General features: G+C 34.6%; 1 protein-coding gene across 1 annotated transcript in view; it reads left to right on the top strand.

Moving 5' to 3' along the window:
• The first annotated feature begins 3,430 nt into the window (after positions 1-3,430).
• Positions 3,431-21,277, top strand: part of EIF3E (eukaryotic translation initiation factor 3 subunit E) — a 40,395-nt gene continuing 22,548 nt past the window's right edge. The window contains exons 1-7 of the mRNA XM_010985132.2: positions 3,431-3,595; positions 8,922-9,036; positions 10,453-10,570; positions 12,923-12,965; positions 14,032-14,136; positions 19,155-19,280; positions 19,932-20,056. Coding sequence (XP_010983434.1) covers positions 3,506-3,595; positions 8,922-9,036; positions 10,453-10,570; positions 12,923-12,965; positions 14,032-14,136; positions 19,155-19,280; positions 19,932-20,056 — 722 coding nt within the window. The 5' untranslated portion in view covers positions 3,431-3,505. The remainder of the gene's footprint in view (positions 3,596-8,921; positions 9,037-10,452; positions 10,571-12,922; positions 12,966-14,031; positions 14,137-19,154; positions 19,281-19,931; positions 20,057-21,277) is intronic.

Here is a 21,277-nt window from a genome sequence, read left to right on the forward strand (position 1 = left end):
TCTCATCCAGTCCCATGGTTCTAAATTTCATCAAGAGGTTGACAAGATCTAGTTTTCTATTTCAAGCTGTTACCTTTTTCCTAAGTTTTAGATTTATATGCCTAATCAGTATTTCATCTTAGATGTCTAATAGGCATCCCAAACATAATACATCCAGAACTTAACTCTTGATTTCCCTCCTCTAAAACATGCATCTATCACTCTCTCCTTCATCTTAGTAAATGGCCTCTCAGTTCTTCTAGACTTTGGAGTCATCTTTGACCCTTCTCCTTTTCATCTAATCCATTAGCAAATTTTGCTAGCTCTGCATTCAAAATATATTCAAAATTTCACTAATTCACTGAATTTCAAGTCTCCTTGCTATTCCTCACCAATCACACTTTTGCTTCAGTGCCTTTAAACTTAGTGTTCATTCATCTGGAATTTTTCTTCGCGAGGCAGCCACAGGTACCCTCACTTCCTTCAGATCTCTTTTCAAATTCTACTTTATCAGAGAGGCCTTCCCTGACCACTTTCTAGAAATTAGCAACCTTTTCCCATCATTGTCTAACTTCTACCTTATGTCTTGTTCTTCATAGCACTTATCACCACCAGACAAATTATATATTTGTTAATATGTTTTTATCTGTCTCCTCCCACTTGAATATAAGCTGCTTCAGAAAAGCCAGTTTGTTTTCTTTACTGCTGTATTCTCAGGACCTAGAATAGTGCTCAACACATCGTAAGTATTCAATTTATATTGAATGAATGAATGAATGAATAATTGCTGCTTATTAGAGTGAAAGCTCCTGTGGCCAGAGACTAGCATTTACTGATTATATATTCCCGTTAACACCCAGCTTAGTACTTTGCATATGGTAAAAGTGTTAATCAGATTGAATTACATCTTATTTTCTTCTGCTTCTCAAAGATGTTCTCTGTTCCCTTTTGGCTCATTTCCATGCTTCCACCTGCTTCCTTCCTTCTTCTGCTGCAGCTCAGTTCTGCTGTAATCCTCAGTACCTGCTATTTCCCTCTTTAATTCCTCTTTTCCTGTTGATATTCTATTACAACTTTAGTCTCTGGGCTTCCAGGAAACTTCACAACTATCATTTCTCAACTTTTAGAGGCTACAAAGACTATCCCCTACAATATAGCAGCCTATACTATAATTACTTCTCTGCTTCATAGAATTCAGCCTTGCTTTCCCAATAATACTGTAAAGACGCTATGGCAGAGATCATATTATACTCCCAAATCCTTGAAAATAGCTAGTATAAAGTTACATGCATGGTAAGTAATTAACAACTATATCAACCGATCCAGAATAGCATCTCTATTTCCATACTAGACATCATTGCTTGGATAGTTAATAGGGATCTTATTCTGTCTGAAACAGAATTCCGGATTTTAGCACTCATCATATTCCTTTGCCACCTCCCTCTCACTTTTACTAGTCACCAGTAGGTATCCCGTTTCTTAAGGCCAAGGTTAGGAATCATTTTTTTAATTAAACTTTTATTCTGAGATAGTAGATTCACATGAAGTTGTAAGAAACAATATAGAAGATTCCATGTACCCTTTACTCAGTTTCCTCCACTGGTAACATCTTGCAAAATTATAGTATACTCTTGCAGTTCCTTAAATAATTAAACATAGAGTTATTATATAACCCAGCAACTCCATCTCTGAATATATACCCGAAAGAACTGAAAACATATGTGTACATGAATGTTTACAGCAGCATTATTCATAGTAGCCAAAAAAAAAAAAAAAAAAGTAGAAATAACCCAAATGTCCATCAGTGGATGGATGGATAAACAAGATGTGGTATATCCATTTAAAGGAATATTATTCAGCCATAAAATGAATGAAGTACTGATACATGCTACAACTTGGATGAACCTTGAAAATATTATCCATAGTGAAAGAAGTCAGACACAAAAGGCTATATTATTCCATTCATATGAAGTCCTGAATAGGAAAATCTACCAGACAGATTAGTAGTTTCTTAGGGCTGTGGTAGAATGAGTAAGAGAAGAAGATGTAAAAGATGAGGTAAGAGAGGAAATGGGTCCTGATGATCTAGGACTTTTTAGGCTATTTTAAGACTTATACCTTTTACTCTGAGTGACAGAACAAGGCTTGAGCATAACTTGACTTTTAAAAGTCACTCTGCTGCTGTATGGAGAGTAAACCACAGGATGAAAAGAGGGGAAGCAAGATGATTAGTAAATAGGCTATTCCAAAAATCAAAGCAAGAGATGATGACGGTTTGGAGTAAGGGTTAACTTTGTGGGTGGTGTGAACTGATTGGATATGGATATGCTTTAAAGGTAGAACCAGAGGATTTGTTGGTGGAGTCAATGTAGTGTATAAGAGAAAGAAAAAAGTCAAGGATAACTCAAAGGTTTTGGGTCTGAGCAACTGGACAGATGGAGTTGGCATTCACTGAGGTGGAGAAGAGTGTAAAAGGAGCAGGTTTTGATGAACTACATGGGGAATTTGGTTTTGGACATACTAATGTTGAGATGGATACAGGTGGGGTCTGTCGTTAACTAATAGTCTGTGTTTGGGCTACAATTTGGGAGTTGTCATATGTGTAGATTACACTTAAAGCCATTAGGTTGGGAGATATCACCTAGGGCAGTGGCCTGGATAGTGAAGAGGTCCAAGACCCCAAGGCACTCCAAACTGAAAAGACCTGAAAGATGATAAGGAACTAACAAAGAATTCTTAAGAGTACTTAGAATAAAACACACATTCTTTACCTTAATCATGACCTGGCCCTTCTCAAAGTCTTTAACCTCACTCTACAGTCACAGGATACTCAGTTTTTGAAACGCACTAAATCGTTTCCTGTCTCAGGGCCTTTGTCTTTGCAGTGCATTCCACCAGGCATGGTTTTATCTAGGCTCTAACTTTGGTCACTTCCTTCTCTTATTACAATCCTAGGCTAAACTGTTACCCGGAGTTTTCTGTAAACACCCTAGTTAAAAGCCCCCAACCTGGCACCGCCCACAACACTAAGTTATGGCTTCTACTATAATCTGGAATTATTTCATGTGTTTTCTGCCTAGAAAACTATCCTACCTTAATTTAACAAACGCTTACAAAAAGATTACTATATGCCAAATAAAAGCTCAGCTATTTCTCCTACCTAAGTTTCTAGAGAGCAGCGGCTTCATTATTTTGTCGTCTGCTGCATCTCCAATGCAAGCGACAGTCTCAGCAATCAATTCTGAGTTTTCAGTATTTGTTAACGGAACGGATTACAGGACACCGGCAAACTTGAAAACATTAGGAATTTTGCCCGCCGCCCTACCCACTCTGAAGGTTGCCCGAAGGAAGGGAGGGCGGGAGAACTTTTGCGCATGCGCCATTGTTCTCTGAGCGCTCGAGGCTGAGCCCCGCCCCTTTTCTTTGGCTGGTTTAACCACCGTACATGCGCAGTACGGGGTCTGTCTGTTTGTCGGCTCTATCAATAAAGTTTTAGCGAGCGCACACTTTCCTTTTCCTTGGCAAGATGGCGGAGTACGACTTGACTACTCGCATCGCGCACTTTTTGGATCGGCATTTAGTCTTTCCGTTGCTTGAGTTTCTCTCCGTAAAGGAGGTGAGGGGATCTTTGAGCGCGGGGAAGGCCTGGGAGCTCGTGAGTTGCGGGGCAAGGCCGAAAGGCGGTGGCGGTAGCCTTAGGCCTGACACACGTGTGAGGCGGCCCGGAGTTTGGTCCCGAGTTCGGCAGTAACGACCTGCTGGTGATTTAGCGTCGTCCCTGTTGATTAGTACCGTGGGATTCGGCTGCGAGTAGGGCTGAGGTGACAGTATGATACTCAGGGAAGGAGGGTGGCCTCTGCTTCACTTCTTGAGGTGCCAGTGCCGTAGGGACTTCCGCGTCTTTCCTCTCGGAAGCTGACGATTGGCTGGCTTCGCTGTGGTAATACTTGAGCGAGCTTAACTTCTGGCCGGCTTTTAAAAGCAAATTGGACTGTTAGAGATTTTTATTTTTCTTTCGGACACTGTAGGATAATGGCCTTGGCTTTGTGTTTTTGCTTGCCGAATAACTCCCAGGAATGATTTTCTTAAATATCTAGCACCTTAGTTTCCGTGAAGTTGTGAGTTCTTTTGCATTGGGTTTAACTGGTGTTTCGGTAAATAGCCACTTCCTAGAGGTGTAGCATAGTTTGTCGGATGGGGAGGGGAACCCGAAAAATAACAATCCCACAATTTTTAACTTAAAAGTTGTTTTTCAGTATACAGATGTATAGACTTCGAGTGATCTGAATTTGTCGTTAAACGTTCATTTAGCTACTCAAGGTATCTTGAAAAAGTTTGTACGTTGAAATATGTCTCAGTTCTAAAAGTTTTGAAATATTAGGCTTAGTTATATCGTAGTTTATCGGGAAATTGATGCATTTTAATAATTAGAAGAAAGTAATATTACTGTGACGAGGGAATTAGAATATTGGCCAGAAAAATAAATGAATTCTGTTTCTGGAAGCAGATTAAAACCTAAGTCTACTTAGGGTACTCTAGATTTTGTGTGTCTCAACAGCAATAAAACAAAAAAGCCCTACAAAGAAACATTAAATTGTTCTGATGACTTTTCAACTCTTCCTGGTACTTATGGTTCATTGGACATATATAATCCTCAAATTCATATCAACCTTTTCTAAACACTTACAGACAACTCTAAAGTTGTTGATATTAGGAAACAGCAAAGTTTATTTTAAAGAAATGTTCATGAATGTCTTGCCATATAAAGTTTTGTCTTGAAAGGATATATTTTTCCCTTGAGTTTTCTTTATAGTATGTACTTACATCTTTATTGTCGCGCTTGGAAAAAACAGCCCTCTGCCTTCTGTTTCCTTTTTTGGATAATGGAGGGTAATTAAGGAAAGATCAATGAATAGAAAAAGACCCTCTTGAAATCCTTTACTAGCTGCTTGAAAAAGTGCTTCTAGACCAGCCAAACTTTGTATTTTTGTAATGTGTTCTTTACACTTTTTGTTTTTCAAGGCAGACAGATGAAAGGGAGGCATATGTAAGTGTAAATTAGTTTTTCATAGGGCAAGACCAAAACTATAAACAGCAGCTGACAATCAGTGGAAATTACTGCCCAATACCTGTTTCCTCGGAGAGAAAGTTGGTTAAGATGGCTGTAATATACCAAGGGGAAGACAGATGGCTGCAGTATTTATCAGTTACTAAGTATAGGACTACCATGGAATTGTGAGAAATCCAAGATAAAATCCAGACATCTAATCACTGAAAATCTTACTATCCTTTGGAGGAGATAAAGACAAAGTAATAAATATCAAAGAAGTACTGGCAGAGTGCTAGAAAAATTGAAGAGATACTAATCAGTGGGCAAAAAGGACTTTGAGGAGGAGAGGCTTTAAATTGAGTTTTGAAGACTAGATGTTAAGGATAGTTGGGGTCATGATACATGAGGGTATCAATTGCATGTATGTGTAGTATGTTGGAGAATATAAACTCCATGAGAGCAGGAGCTTTTTTTTTTTTTCCCCTGCTGTGTTCTCAGCAAATAAATAGGGTCTAGCATAAAGGCTTTTCATTATTATGTAATAAATAAGTGAGTGAATACATTATTTTTGTCTTACTGTTCGCATGTGAAGTAGGCGGCCAGATAATGTTTAGGAGCCTGGGCACTGTATTGGGACCTGGATTAGAGTCCTGGCTCTCACTTAATACCTTTGTGCACTTGAGAACTGTTTCTTTCCCTTCTTAACTGAACCTTTTCTCATGGGTAAAATGTTGCTACTACCACCAGCCTCATGGGATTGTTAGAAAAACTGCATGAAATAATGCATATAAAGTATTTAGCCTTCTAGGATATAGTAGGTACTCCTAAATGTTTTCTATTAGGAGATTAGGCCATCCTATATTAGAGGGGAGTGAGACAATCAATTAGAGTTTTGAGGAGTGAGGTAGATTGGAAATGGTGACTGAGGAAACTGACCAAAGACAAGTGCAAGGACTGGTAGGTGTGGAGGGCCCAACTGAGATTGGAAGGGTGTTTATAGATAGGTGAGAGCAACAGTGGAAGGTTATTGGAGTAGTGTAGAAATGTTTAGAGGTAGGCTGGTAGATAAATACCATTTAGAGATTGAGGAAAAGGATTGCTGATCAGAGAAAAGCACAGATGTGTTTGAGTAACATTATTGCCTAGTTTTGAAACATTTTATGGGTAACCTTAGTCAGAACAAAGAAAAAAGATGACTTTTTTCCAGAGCTAGAGATTGACATTGAATTGTATTTGGTTGGAGAAAATGAATGAGATAAATGATAACTGCTAAAGAGAAGATCTTAAACACCTAAAAACAATATCCAAACTAGTGTAGAAAGTGATAACCAAATAGAGTGATATAAAAATTAGAAAGAGCAGAGGGTATGTTCAGGATGAATTATTTTAGCAGTAATAGTGGAAGAAGTGATTAATTTATGTCAGCAATCTTAAGAGATGAGGTACTGGATGAACGTTGTTATAATTTGCAGGATAAAGGACTTTTAAGGCTTGAGTTTTTAAAGAATCTGTATGGATGTTAGATTTATGGAGGATGACAGCAGGAAGAGGTTTCAAAACAAGATTTTTAATCTGTTAAAAAGTAGGAGCTGTTTTCAGGAGGTTGATGGGGTTGGCAAACTACAGCCTATGAACCAAATACGACCCTCTGCCTGTTTTGTATGGTCTGCACTAAAAAAAATTTTTTTATAGATGAATATTTGCAAACATTTTTAATTAAAGAACACTGACTTTGTACCAGTTGAATGAAATTTTTCCCGCCCAAAGAGAATTTCATTCTTATTAGTAGAACTGTATTGCAAAGACATTTTATTCCATATTACTCTTATTTTTATCTCAAAAGGAAAAGAAATTGTGGAAATTTGTTTCTCTCTTGTGATACTTACATATAGTATCCTTGATTTTTGCTTTTTGGCTCACAAAATGTGAAATATTTACTCTCTTCTCTTTACAGAGTAAGTTCTATGAGATAAAATTTAGAGAGGGTGATATAAGCAGATGTAGATTTAGGAAGAGGCCAGTGATGTCTGATGGCAGAGGAGTGGTGCTTTAGATCTATGTTGGGAGAGACATTATAAATTAAAAGCTGTTTATGGAGTGGTGAGAAGAGGTGGCATGCCAGGAGAAGATGTTTTCACCTTAGATTAAGAGTTTCTATAGGGCAAACTGAAGAGAAACTTCATTTTTTTTTAACTAACTTTTTATCAAGTATAGCATGCACACAAAAAAGTGGGCAAATGAAGATTTTTTTTTTCAAAGATACACTTATGTGTGACCACCATTCAGAGCAATAAATAAAACATTGCAAACATCCTAAAAACCTTTCTTCTGATCCCTCTTAGTCATTACTCACACTTTCCAAAGGTAAGCCCTTGTTCGTTCGTTTGATAATAGATTAGATTTGGCCTTTTAAAAATTTTATGTAAATGTAATTAAGCATTCACCACCACATACTGCTTTGTACGACTTCATTCTTTCAGCATTGTTTGTGAGATTCATCTTAGTTGTTAGGATGGCAGTAGTTCATTCATTTTCAGCGTGAAATGTTAATCCATTGTATGAGTGTACTGCAGTTTATTTATCCATTCTAACATTGATAGATTTGGTTGTTACAAATAGTACTGCTAGAAACATACTTGGAATTGTTCTTTGAAAATACACACTCGTTTCTCTTGGATACCTAGGAGCAGAATTGATGGGTAAACGATATTTTAGCTTTAGAAGATAGAAACAGTTTTCCCAAATGGTTGTAGTTCTGCCAGCAGATTAAGTGTTCAGTTACCTATACCAACACTTGTCAGGTTTTTTTAAGTTTTTAGTATGGTTTTAATTTACATTTCCTTTATGATTAATGAGGTTGAGGACCTTTTCCAGTGTTTGTTGGCGATTTGGTTATACCCTTTTGGAGTTCCTATTAAAATCTTTTAGCCATTTTCAATTGGATTGTCTTTTTTTCTTACTGTTTTGTAGGAGTTTTTCATGTAGATTGGAAGGTTCAGGTATAGTAGGGCCTTGGTACCTGGGAAGGGAGTCTAGGAGTCTTATCATCAAAGGAGTATCAGCATTGCCGTCCCAGCAAGAGGGGCATTTAACCTTTATTTTTCAACATGAACAATCTTTATTTCTGGTCACTGTGCCCTTTTCTTTGACAATTAAAGCAGATGTACAATATATGTTTGTTAGGCCACAAACAGGATATTTTAATTAGCATAAAATTCAGGTTAACCCATGTATAAGAATGATTTCCTTACATCTCAATATGTGAAAATTTCTTTTATCACTTTCTTGAACTCTTTGCAAAAGCAAAAACCTGATATGACATGGTTGACTTATAGAATGGGTGCAAGTTTTGCTTCAGGCTTGTGGATGAGGAAGCATTGTAAAGGATTTTAACTATTTAGTGAAAAAATATGTGGTGGGGAAGGAGACGTCGCCTCAAGGAGAAATGGGTAGGCATCATGGATGTGAGAGCTACTAAGAAGGTGAAACATTTAAAAGTTGATTCCTGGTTATCTGGATGTGGAGAAGAATCAGCTATACTGTGTGCTTTCAGTGGAGTTGGTGAGTTTGTTTATTTAAGCACAGCCTTGTTCTAGAAAGGCTAAAAGATGGCTTGTAGGGACACATAAAAAATCAGATAATATAAATCAGTAGTTGTTAGAAATGGCTTTGCAGTATGTAATTGGCTTTATTTTAAGGTAGGTAAGCAAAATATTTTATGTCTCTGTAGGTTGATTGCCTTTCTTGTAGGAAGGTGAGTTAATAGTATATAATATTTTATTAAAAAAATAGTAGTTCAGGGCATATGTTTCCAGGTACAGTAATCTTAGTATTAACCAGTTTATTTGGGGGAACTTCAATTTATTCATTAGAAAGTAATTTTCTTTTGCAGATATACAATGAAAAAGAATTGTTACAAGGGAAGTTGGATCTTCTTAGTGATACCAACATGGTAGACTTCGCTATGGATGTATACAAAAACCTTTATTCTGATGATATTCCTCATGGTAAGTTTTGTCATTACAACTGAAGCTTGACTTGTGAACTTAGGGCATGTGTAATAAAAGTTTTGTGATTTATAAAAGAGCTTTAGCCAAACGTCTTAATAATTATTTGAATGATTCAAAAGTTCTTTGGATGAAAGGTAATACGAAGGTTACAGGTCTTCTAAAGTATGTTATTTTCTCACCATAAAAGATGTGAAACTACTTTAAAACATAGCCATCAAATACCTTCAGTTAATAGTGTGCATCATCAAAGTTTTCATTATGAATCAGACTATTTCCTTAGAATTATCTGAGAATCTTGCAGTTTTCTGGCTTGCTAACTTTTTCAGTTAGCATCTTGTGTGCGTTAGAGATGTCTTTTTGGTCTTGAAGCATTTGAGTATAGCCGTGATTCTCCCAGAACCAGCATCCTCAACTCACCTCCGAGAGTTTGTTAGAAATCTTGGGCCACACCCCAGATCTACTTAATCAGAAACTATTGGCTGAAGACCAGCTCTCAAATTAGAGAACTACTGTGGTATAGTGTTCTTCAAATTCTGGTTTTCTGTAGTAATAGATGTTCTTTAAAAAAAATACTGTGCACGTATTACTTTGAAAGAGTCTAAGAGCTCTTTCAGTAAAAAAAAAAAAATTTTATTTTGTTTAAATTGACATTTCTCAAAGTTTAATCGCAGATCCCCCTCTGTGTTTGAGAAACTATTCTAATATATACTTTCTAATATGTAACACAGAAATTACTAAATTAAACATAATCACCATTTCAACTTTTATTACAGTTCCCTGCAATAACAGTAACTCTTTAAATTTTGGTTTGTGATGAAAAAGTAAACTACTTCTTAGTGAAACTTTAAAACATGCCAGTAGGGTAGGTTATGTGCAAGTTTTGCTCTTCATAATGCAGTAAAAAGAAACTATAGAATTGGTTTTGAGACGTTACAGAACTAGATTTGTAGTGAAAAGAGAAATTATTAACTGGATTTAAATTGCATTTAATCTAGTTGAAAACTTGTAGTAATAATATGTAAACCTCTCTGAGCCTCTGTTCAGAAACTCTGGGATAATACTCACCTGAGAGAATTCAATGGGACCAAATATAAAAACACTGGGAACGAACTCTCAAATGTAGAGTTAAATAATTGTTTCCTTGACAACTCTTTCCCCCAGGCTGTGTCTGTATATTCCTCAATTTTTTTTAAGAGTAAGAAGAGGGTTCTCTAAGACCTTTTGTGCCTTTGCAGTGCTTACAAGAAGAAATTGAAACTGGGGGAGTTACTTGAGTCGATTGCTCCTGATGTGAATATGTTGGGGGGTAAATAAAAGTATGCCCGATTTAGATAGATTGAAAAATTTCCAGGGACATCCTCACAGTGAGCAATTTAGTTTAACATTATAGTCCCCCTTTGCGTTTTTAAATAGCTTTGAGAGAAAAAAGAACCACCGTTGTTGCACAACTGAAACAGCTTCAAGCAGAAACGGAACCAATTGTGAAGATGTTTGAAGATCCAGAAACTACAAGGCAAATGCAGTCAACTAGGTAACCTCTCCTTAATTTGAGTTCTAAAAATTCTCTTTCTAGATTAATACAAGTGTTAATTCACACTTTATATAGTATCCCAGCCTGAAAGTTCAGTTTAAAATATCACTTTATCTGTTTATTTTCATTTATCCTATCGTGTAGGACCAGAAAGTCCTTAATTATAAATGTTAATACTAAATTTTTTTAGAACTTCTTTACCAGTTAATCCAAATCTGATTGTACGGAGCAGTTCCACCCTCCTACCCCCTTCACAGGGGACATTTGGCAATGTCTAGAGAAATTTTTGGTTGTCAGAGCTGGAGAGATGTTACTGGCATCTGGGGAGGAGAGGCCAGGGATGCCGCTATACATCCTACAATGCATCGGACGGTTACCCCACTTCCCCAGAAGAATTACCCAACCCAGAATGTCAGTGCTGAGATTGAGACACTCCATGCTTGGGCAATACCTAGAGCCCATGGGTTGCTCACTGAGAGGGAAACCTGAGCTCATTTTATCGCTTTGCTACATTCTCTCATATCCTTCCAACCTTGGTAACCAGCCCAAGGAGGGTAGTATAAAGTTGATACGGTTATATTTTATTTCTGACTTCCTCTTAGCTAAAAATAGACATATTGTTTGGTTTCCAAAGAAAGCATTTTACCTTACTCTGACTTAATATATATATATCACTAATTGAAGCCCTTTGCATGATTAAAAATGTTTAAGAATAAAATCTTTTAAAATTGAATATTGCCATTGTAGTAAATTTTATCTTACCAGTATATTCACTTGACGAATTATTCAAGGTTTTGCCATGTTGCACTGTAAGTTCTTATGCCACTGAACCAAATTTTTAGAGCGATTGGCTCTTAAGTTTCCATTTGTGATTTGGGAAAGTGTTACCAGATTTTTTTTTAAAAAGCAGCAAATACTGTATTATACTATATTATTATTATATGCTGGTATAACATACCATATCACACTACATATATATACAGAGATAGCTATATCTTACAAAGCTGTTTTATATTTTATATATATATATATATGTATAGCTTATATATAGCTATCTCTATGTGTTTGTGTATACTTGTGTACACCTAGAATATAATGAGTAATTATAGTCAAACTTACGTGACTATAATTGCCCACAAAGGAACAACTGAAATAATCCAGATGTTAGAGTACAACAGAAAATTTAGTATTTAAATTTTGGATTTTGTCTAGTCCCTTAAATGCTGGGAAGTAGTAAGTTTAGGGTAACTATTTTCAAAGTAGCAACCTCTCCCTGCCAATTCCCCATTTTAAAATTTCACTAAATATATAGTGTTGTACTTATCATACTTTCTGAGAAATACCCAATCAGCCAGAGGACAGTGATTATATACCTGAGGGAGATACGGAGTGTAACACAAAAATTTATTCACTGTAATCTCTAGCAAGTGTTAAGTAGGTTTTTTGGAAATCTTTTTATGTTAAAATTTCATACATGTTTCTATTATAATATGCCCATGTTAATTTTAGTGATAACATATCCCCTCCCCGTTAAACCTTCGAGAAAAATTAGGCTCCCAGAAGACATGCTGCAGTATTCATTCTTGAAATAAGCATAAGAAAATTATTTCACTTTTGAAAATGCCCAGAAGGTGGGCAACCCTGCCACCTATCACTTGTTCCTTGGTGTCTTTGACATCAATTTGTCTTTCACCATTCTGCCAACATCTCAAGTTATGCAGAGCTAATTTTAAAAAAGTTAAATTGGGTTATTTGCCACTTTGGTATGAATGATAATTACATAGGATGTGTAGCATAGATAGCATGTAAGTTAGGCATGATTTATTAACCTTGTAAATTTGCCAAATCACTGTCCTCATGAAAAATACTAACATGGTGGAAAAGGACAAAATTTATAGGGTTAATTCCTACTTGTATGCTACATTTTACTTCAGTCTCTGTTCTATTTTAAGAATATATTATCTATTAGAAATGTATCCTCAAGGGAGCAAATATCATTCTCAGTAGATTACCACCTAAGTAGACTACTGACTTTACTGTAACTATAGTAAGAATGTTCTGGTTTTATTATCTAAAAAACTTAGATCATGTGGTGAATCAGTGGTGATTTTCAGTTAGGGCTAAAGAAATCTGAAAGTGAAATTTTAAAATTTACAATTCTCCTTGAGTTCCTATTCCTTGTGTTCAAAACATGTAATGTTCTGTTTATTTTATTCAGGAAGTCTTATTTTCAATGTTTAAGTATTAAGGTAATTAAATGGTTTTATGTGAGTAACAAGATAGAAGTTGGATTTGCTTGTTTTGTTTTCTGTGGCCTGTAAAATACAAAAAAAATTGTTTTTTATTATTAAGGGATGGTCGGATGCTGTTTGACTACCTGGCAGACAAGCATGGTGTAAGTGGTCTTTTAAAAAATTGTTTAGTTTTCATGTTGTAATAAGGCTTATTAAACAATTGTGTAAAGATAGATTCACGGCTTGACAAGAGTAATTTCCAGATTAATTTATTAGACATAATAACCTGGTATGTTTTTGAAACTGCAGTTTTTAAAAATTGGTCTTGATTAAAAAATAATATCCTTATATTACCTTTATATAACAAATTCTCAAAATGTTTGTTTTCTCCAGAATGATCATATACTAGTTAGCATTTAATGTTTCTTATGGATTAACAAGTAGGTAAAGACAGAACTAAACTTGAATTAGAATGCTTTGAGCAATAGAATTAATACTTTAGCTGCCTTGTGGAATACAGTAGCCCTTGATATTATCAAGACCTTTATAAATCCCCCCCAAAAGGAGTGTTGTTACAGGCTTTCCTAGTCATCTCCCAGTCTCCTTCCCCGGTATTAACTCAAAAGTGTGAGACTCTGCATGTAATTAATTCTTTAACGTGCATTCAGGTTTTATCTCATTTAACAGTTGCAACAAGAAGCATGCCGACCACTGTGCAAAACTAGTCTTTCTGGTTTCCATATAGAATGTTTGTTTTTTTGCTGATGTTCTAGTTTGGAGCCCTTCTTAGATTTCTTCTCTTTCACTTAGCTTGCATCATAAACCCTAAAAGTTGGTGTAATAATGGGGGCCAGTTTTTGCAGAGACCTGAAGTTTACTGTACATATTATTTGTACAGAATCACAAAATCTTAGGTATACTTGGTAGTTGTCTAAGCTCATTTACCAGCTAAGGGACTCATTGAATTGCAGACCTTCAGCTGCAATTCAAGTTTGTATCACAACAAAGTAGGTATTGTTACAATTCATAACTCTTTGAGGCCAGAAGTATGAATCCAATAATTCCTGATACTTATTTTTAGGGTCATGTGGTTTTCTGATTTTGGGGGTGGGGGTAAGCAACTTTTGAAAGAATTGACTTCTGGGGACATTTAAAAGAGTAAATGGTTTGAATTTTAAAACTCAAAATTAAAAAATAGAACTTAAGCTTTTTTTCCCCTTTTTTCAGTTTAGGCAGGAATATTTAGATACACTCTACAGGTATGCAAAATTCCAGTATGAATGTGGAAATTACTCTGGAGCAGCAGAATATCTTTACTTCTTTAGAGTGTTGGTAAGTTTTTTTTTTTTTTCCCTCTTTTATAGGATTGCCTTGGTTCCTCAAGACATGTCTATCTCTGTAGATTTGGATCTGTCCATTAAGTTTTCAACAATCATTGGCAAAAGGATAAAAGAATTAAGAAACTTACAACAAAAACCAAATAGAAACAGAAAACCTTACATTAGGGCCTCAAAATTTGGAGGGAGATTTAACTTGTCCTTGAAATCCAAAAGTGGGAACCACTAATTTGTAATTTTATGTATAATTGTATGATTTTAGCATTAGTAGAATTCTATTATGTAGTGAATTAGTTATAATATTACTGTATAGCACACTGAGTGGCACATAGTGAATGCTTAATAAATATTTATTAAACAAATCCATTATTCCTAATTTTAATTTAATATTTTATGTTGCCTATATTCCTTGAACTTGTTGTAAACAACTGTGGAATTCTGATGATAATTTGAAAAGATTTTATGCCTTAATAGTAACTTTTTTCTGTTTACTTCTGCCCCCAGGTATTAGAATATAGAGGTCAGTGGCTTTTTGGGGTTTTTTTGTTTGTTTTTTGTTTTCATTATGTAGGGAGTAGATGAGTTTAAATGGTACTGGTAGAAAAAATTTCTGATTATGAAATACCCTTTTGTTTTCTTCATTTGACTCTGACACATTCCTAGATTCAGTGCTTTTATTAGGGAAGGAGAATTGTGTGAAGTTAAAGGAAAAATCAGGCTTTCACATTGACAGATTTTTTCTCATTCTGCCTTCTGTTTAGGTAATTGTATTAATAAATGCCTTCTGAAGTTACCAAAATGTTCTTGTTTTAACCAGCTTCTCATTTGAGAAATTATAATTTGTTACTTTGGGTTAGTAAGCAAGTACCTAAGTCTGTGATATCTCTAGTTAATCCTAGGAGTTGGGAAATTACTTTTTAAGACAGGAACTTTTTGTCTTAAAGCCTTGGAAGAGTCTGTTTTTTCTGTCTCTGTTTTCTGATGCCTTTTTTCTTGTAGCCCCACATGTCACAAAGAAAAGATTCATGGTTTTCTTTGGTTGTTTCCTAGGAAATTAAATTTTCCTTTTTTCCAGGGAAAGGAAGTTTGGTGTTACTAAATCGAATAAGTCTTACACTTAAAAAAGTACTTAGCTTCATTTTTTTGAAGTGTCATCTTTCCTTCGAAGAAATAAAGATTTCAGTTTCTTTCCAAGTTTAATTTGAAAAAATTTTTTTTCTTTTACTTCCGTTAGTAAATGAATTCTTGATTTACAGTTTAGCTGTGATTAGCTTGCAAGTGCATTGAAGGTAATTGGTGATGCTAAACTTGTAGTGACTTATCAGAAAATTCCATCAGTTTTACTTTGAATATTATGAAGGATTTAGAAGAGCAAAAGTTGATTACTTTGGAAATGTAAACAGCTTAAACCAGGATTGTAAAATCAGAAGCCTGATATGATTACAGGTACATGAAAAGAGTTGGTTATTCATATCATTTGTTAATGCTGGGAGTGAATTTTGAGAATGAAGATTTAGTGTCATGTTAGAGTTCTAGCACAGTAAATTTATTGTTGCTGGTCAGTGAGTGAATGTGCCATTTTGCTAAGACATGGAAACTTAAGGTAACTGCTGGAAATCCAGATATTGAAACTCTTCTAGCATATCCACCTTTGAAAGCAGGTTGGTATGAAGAGCCAACTGTAATGACATGGACTTGAGCCAGAGAAGTGCACGTGAACCTTTTGGGGATTAAAAAAATTGTCACACTGCTACAAAAAGCTTTTATCTTAATGCATGTAACATATTCTACCTTTAATAGTATTATGTTTATATAGTATGGTTTTATAGTTAGTCTGAAAATGTCTGCATATGATAGAGATATATTAAAGGTTTGCAGATCTTTTATATTTACTTTTTTAAAATATGAAGATTTAATTAGTTCCCTATATTAAAAAAAATTTCTGGGTTGATTTTAAACTTTTGTATTACCTAGCAAATCTTGTGATAGAACTCAGATGACATTTAAGTTATTGGCCACCATGGTCTGAATACAAAATGAATGTTTTACATCAAGAGCACTCTAAATGTAGTGATTAGATAGTCCTCAGGAATGAAATTTTTGTTCCATCTTGTGCCACAGCACATTTGAGTTACATGGGAGTTGGTTACTTCGTGTTGGCATACTAATAAATACTAATAACCAAGCTAGATTTAAAAATGGATTATTTTAGTTTTTCTTTTGATTTAGATGGGTACCTCTGTAAAATCTCTGTATTTGTTTGAAATCTTTTTAGTAGCAAAAATAAAAATCGTGTTTTGGATTTGGGAGAAATAATGTCAAGTTTTTGCTTATTATTTAATTTTATTTTTTTGCAGTGGCCTTTTTTTATTTCTAAATTCTTTTCTGGTGGGTTGATTATTCTTTTAAATCTATGGTTAAGGAAACATAAGCTATGAAAGAACCATTGTGACTGTGATCTGAGATTAGAATTTGACTCTCCGAGTGACCTGTTGTAGGTCAGTGTTGTATAAATTAAAGCTGTGTGACCCTAGAATCTACCTTTATTTTAAAAATACTTGGTGGCTTTTAGCATACGCCAAGGAGTGCTTAAATGCACCCTGTTTGGTTGTGAAACTTCTTTGAATTATGCTGTAAGAAATGGATTAATTTGAATTGAAACGGTGTAGCAGATTTGGTAGGAATTTTTGAACATTTTTGTTTTAAAAATTATTAACACTGTATTTTAATTGTTTTGTTAAAATTTGCCCTCACTGTGGCCTTTGGTCTGGTTCCAAAACATAACCCCTCCCCTCATTCAGCAGCTATTTGAAATAAAAGTGATTTTAAAATGCTAGGACTGTTGGTGATCATATTTTTGTGTGTGTTTCACTCAGAATTTAGAAGTTATCTCTTATAAGTACTTGTCACTCAATTTAAAGGTACTTCTTGACTCAAGAAAGCTTGACTAATGATGGTTTTAGGATCTTGACTGAAGATTTGGATCTGATGTACTCTGATAATGTCTCTGTAAAAGATGTCTGTTTGATATTGATTCTCAGATTCAGAGTTTATCCCACTTTAACATTCGAAATTGAGATGTGTTCTGAATTGGTTTTGGGAACATAAAATAATATCTTAAAAATTGATGGTATCTTAGATTCAGTGAAATACTAACACTCAGATTTCTTTGTTAGGATCAGCCATTTTATCCTTTGTAATCTGAACAATGATTTTATGGATTTTTAAATGAATTTTTAAATTAAATGAGTTTTGACAAATGCATACACCTGTGCAACTACCACCGGATCCTAGAAAGACCCTTTGTTTCCCTTTGCAGTCGTACCTCACCCCTGGTTCATCCATTGATCTGCTTTCCGTCCCTATAGATTATTTTTTTCTGTTCTAGAATTTCATATAAGTGCAATGATATATGTAAGCTTGTGCCTGACTTGTTTTGATTAGTAAGTTTTTGAGATTTGTTTGTGTTAGTGTATGTATCAAAAGTTTGATTCTTTTTATTGCTGACTAGTATTCCATTCTTTGAATATATTAGTTAGTTTATTCATTTGTTAATGAGCATTTGGATTGTTTCTGTGTTTTGTCTATTTCAAATAAAGCCATGAGTATTCAGGTGCAAGTTTTTTGTGGACATATCTTGTAATAATGATGAGAACCAGTGGTTTCATGGTTATGTTTCAAATTTTAATTTGTAAATTTAGTCTCTGCTATTTACCTGTTTTAAGAGTTTGCTAAATGTTTTTCAGTACATTTGAGTTAATTATGCCATCAATGGAAGAATCTCAGTACAGGCAAGAGTCTGAATTAGGTATGGTTATTGTCCTCATAGTTTAGGTAACCTATCTATAGTACTCTGATATCATCATTTTTATTCTCATAATCATTTTGGTAATGATTCACATTTCCTGAGTTTTTATTATATATCAGATGATGATATAATCTTTTTACATGTATTATGTCATTTAAATCATATAACAACTAAGGTGGGTTTTGTCACTATCCCCATTTTATAGATGAGGAAACTAAAGCATAAATGGTTCAGCTATTTATGTAGTGCCTCAGTGAAAAATTAAATTCAGAATTTCAACTTGGGGTACAGAAATGTATTCTCCCTCCAATACCCTCACTTCTGCTTTAGCACAATTCAGTCATTATATCCACTTTTTTGACCTTGTTTTAAGAGTCCTACTTTACTCGTTTTTGTTTTTAGCCTAGTCCTTGTAGGTGTTTGGGTTTATGATCTACTTCCACCAGTGGCAAGAAGAGGTAGGTAGGGTGGCCCTCATTCCTCCTTTTTTGTGGGTGAACACTGCAGTATGACATTTAGCTTTCATGACTAGAAGTATAATTTTGGGCAAGTTATGCTCTCTATACATCAGTTCATCTCTGAAAATGGGGATAACAATTATTTACGTTCCAGGGTTTTAGGATTATATGAGAAAATGAACTTTGGTTTCTCAGTACATATTCCTTTGATAATTGATAATACTGTTAAGCCGTAGACCTGCTTTTGTTTTTTCTCTCTCCATAACCTCTTCTATTTGGGTCATAATTTGGAATTTTTTTTGTTCTGGAAATAATTTTTCTAAATTGTAAATGAGACCCACACACAAGTCTTGATTTCCACATCTTCACTTCAGTTATTTTTAGCAACAAATTGACTCTGAATCTAACTTTGCAAAGTTTTAGGTTTCTAAAATTTGATTAGTTGTGCATGAATAATCTGAAATGGGTTATACTAGAACACTGGTACTGTATCCTAGTTTTAAGTTACTCTTTATTTTCTGATCTAGACTGAATATCAAAGACTTGACTATTTTTAGTAAATTAAGGTAAATGAAAGCTGTTTGAATCAGTTTAACTAGTGTGATCCAAATACATATCTGGAGTTTTCAGAAGAGAGCTACAGGTCTTTTAGTAGGCTAGATGGATATGTAGGCTATAAAATATACATTATCTTTTTTTTTCCCTCAAGAGTATTTGGAATATAATTAATTATGATTGCTTAAACAGGTTCCAGCAACGGATAGAAATGCTCTGAGTTCACTCTGGGGAAAACTGGCCTCTGAAATCTTAATGCAGAATTGGGATGCAGCCATGGAAGACCTTACACGGCTAAAAGAGACCATAGATAATAATGTGAGTTACTCCTTTTCAGGGTGATTCTCTGAACTTTCTCTGTATCTTTCATACTTTCTGATAAGGAAAACACTGTGTACTGTAAAAAGGAAGGAAGAAAGGAAGGGAGGGAGACTAAAATGTTGGCCTGACATAAAAATCACAGTGTAAGTGGCTTGATTAGTTTCACAGAATCTCCTTGAAGAAAGATGTCAAACTTCTTTTAGCTTTTGGAGTAAATAATTCAATTTTCACTTTTGTTACAGCTATGGTGCCTTTTTTATCTGCATCAGTGAAAATGACAGTATAGTTAGTGCCACCTATTATTGAAAGTCCTATGCAGAAGATGACAGATTTCATCTATCAGTGTCTAATAAAACCACTTATTTTATGGAGTGTTTAATTTAGTCCCTGCTTTTAAAAAAATGTTTTCTGAAGTGAGTATAATTTACAGCCTCTAAAAATGGCTTGGGCATTATTGAATCTGTCCCTGAAAAAGGAAAATTTTGAATGTCAAGGGTCATGCAGAGAGTGGTCTAGTGGATTGGACTTTGATAGTAATATCAAGGTGCATGCCTTAAAAAGTTCCATTTTAACTAAAATTCTGAGATCAGCAACGTTTATTCCTTTTCCTCTTTCTCATGTATTGTTTCCTATTTTTTAACCCTTTAGTCTGTGAGTTCGCCACTTCAGTCTCTTCAGCAGCGGACATGGCTCATTCACTGGTCTCTGTTTGTTTTCTTCAATCACCCCAAAGGTCGTGATAACATTATTGATCTCTTCCTTTACCAGCCACAGTAAGTTATTTCACTGTGTAATTTTGGCATTAATTGTATGAAATCAAGTGGATTTTTAAAAATTTAAAACGTACTTCTCTCTGACATTTGCATTTGTTCACATTATTCCCCCCTTCATGTGGTAGATTTACTTGTTAATTGCAAAAGCTTACGTGTAACTCTTAAATTATTTGATAAAAGTGTACTTTAAACCCTTTAAAGTGCTATTTAAGTGTGGTCCCTGGGCCAGCAGCATCGATGACATGTAAAATCGCAGGCCTTATCTTAGAGGTTCTAAATCAGAATCTGCAATTGAACGAGAACCCAAGTAATTCATACATAAATTAAAGCTTTAGAATTAAGGCTCTAGGCCATATTATTTGGAAAGAAGCTATACATCCCAGGAGAATCTCTTTTATACCATCTTTGCTCCATCATCCAGCTTTTGGTGATAAGAAATTCACTGCTTTATGAAATAGACTGTTCTGTTACCTAGAAATCATTTCAAAAAAATTTATTCTTCCAGTTAAGATGAATACCACTGAATCTGCTGCACATTATTTCTTAACTTATTTGGTTAGGACAACAGAAAACAAGACTGCTTTATGAAAATACTTCAGATATTTGAAGATAATTTTTCTTATCTTTCCTTCAGGCTAAATCTCACTCAAGTAATGTAGTGTTTCAAATTTTTAGTAATTTGGCTGTTTTTAGATGATCACCAGTTTATCCACAGACTTCTTAAAATCTGGATCTTTAAAATTTAAAGCTTATTCTAGGGTTATTATCTAAGCCTTATAGATTACAGTGGCAATATTAGCTCCTATGATTGATACATATGCTTATATTAATATAGCCCAAGATTGCAATAACATAGTTTAACAGTTGCTTCTCAATATGACTTATTGACTGTATTGTTGGCTAAATTTCATGTAAACACGTAAAGATAACATTTTTGTTATTTTTAACCCAAAAGAAGATAGAAATCCTTTTACATTTCACTTGATTTCTGCTTATTGTTGTCTATCAAATTAAAATTTTAACATTTTTTAAGTGCATGTTTAATTTATATAAGTATAGTTTTGGAATAAATGATGTAATGCCCTTTTAATTTAAAATGTCAGTGAAGATTGAAAACCAGTTTAAAAAATTTTTTTGTAAATTTTTTAAGTCTTGAAAATAAGACAGTAATACTCTAGTGATATTTCTGCATAAGATGATGAAATATAATCATCTAAACTG

Source organism: Camelus dromedarius, chromosome 20 (assembly GCF_036321535.1).
Source record: "Camelus dromedarius isolate mCamDro1 chromosome 20, mCamDro1.pat, whole genome shotgun sequence".
In the NCBI taxonomy this organism is placed as follows: Eukaryota; Metazoa; Chordata; class Mammalia; order Artiodactyla; family Camelidae; genus Camelus; species Camelus dromedarius.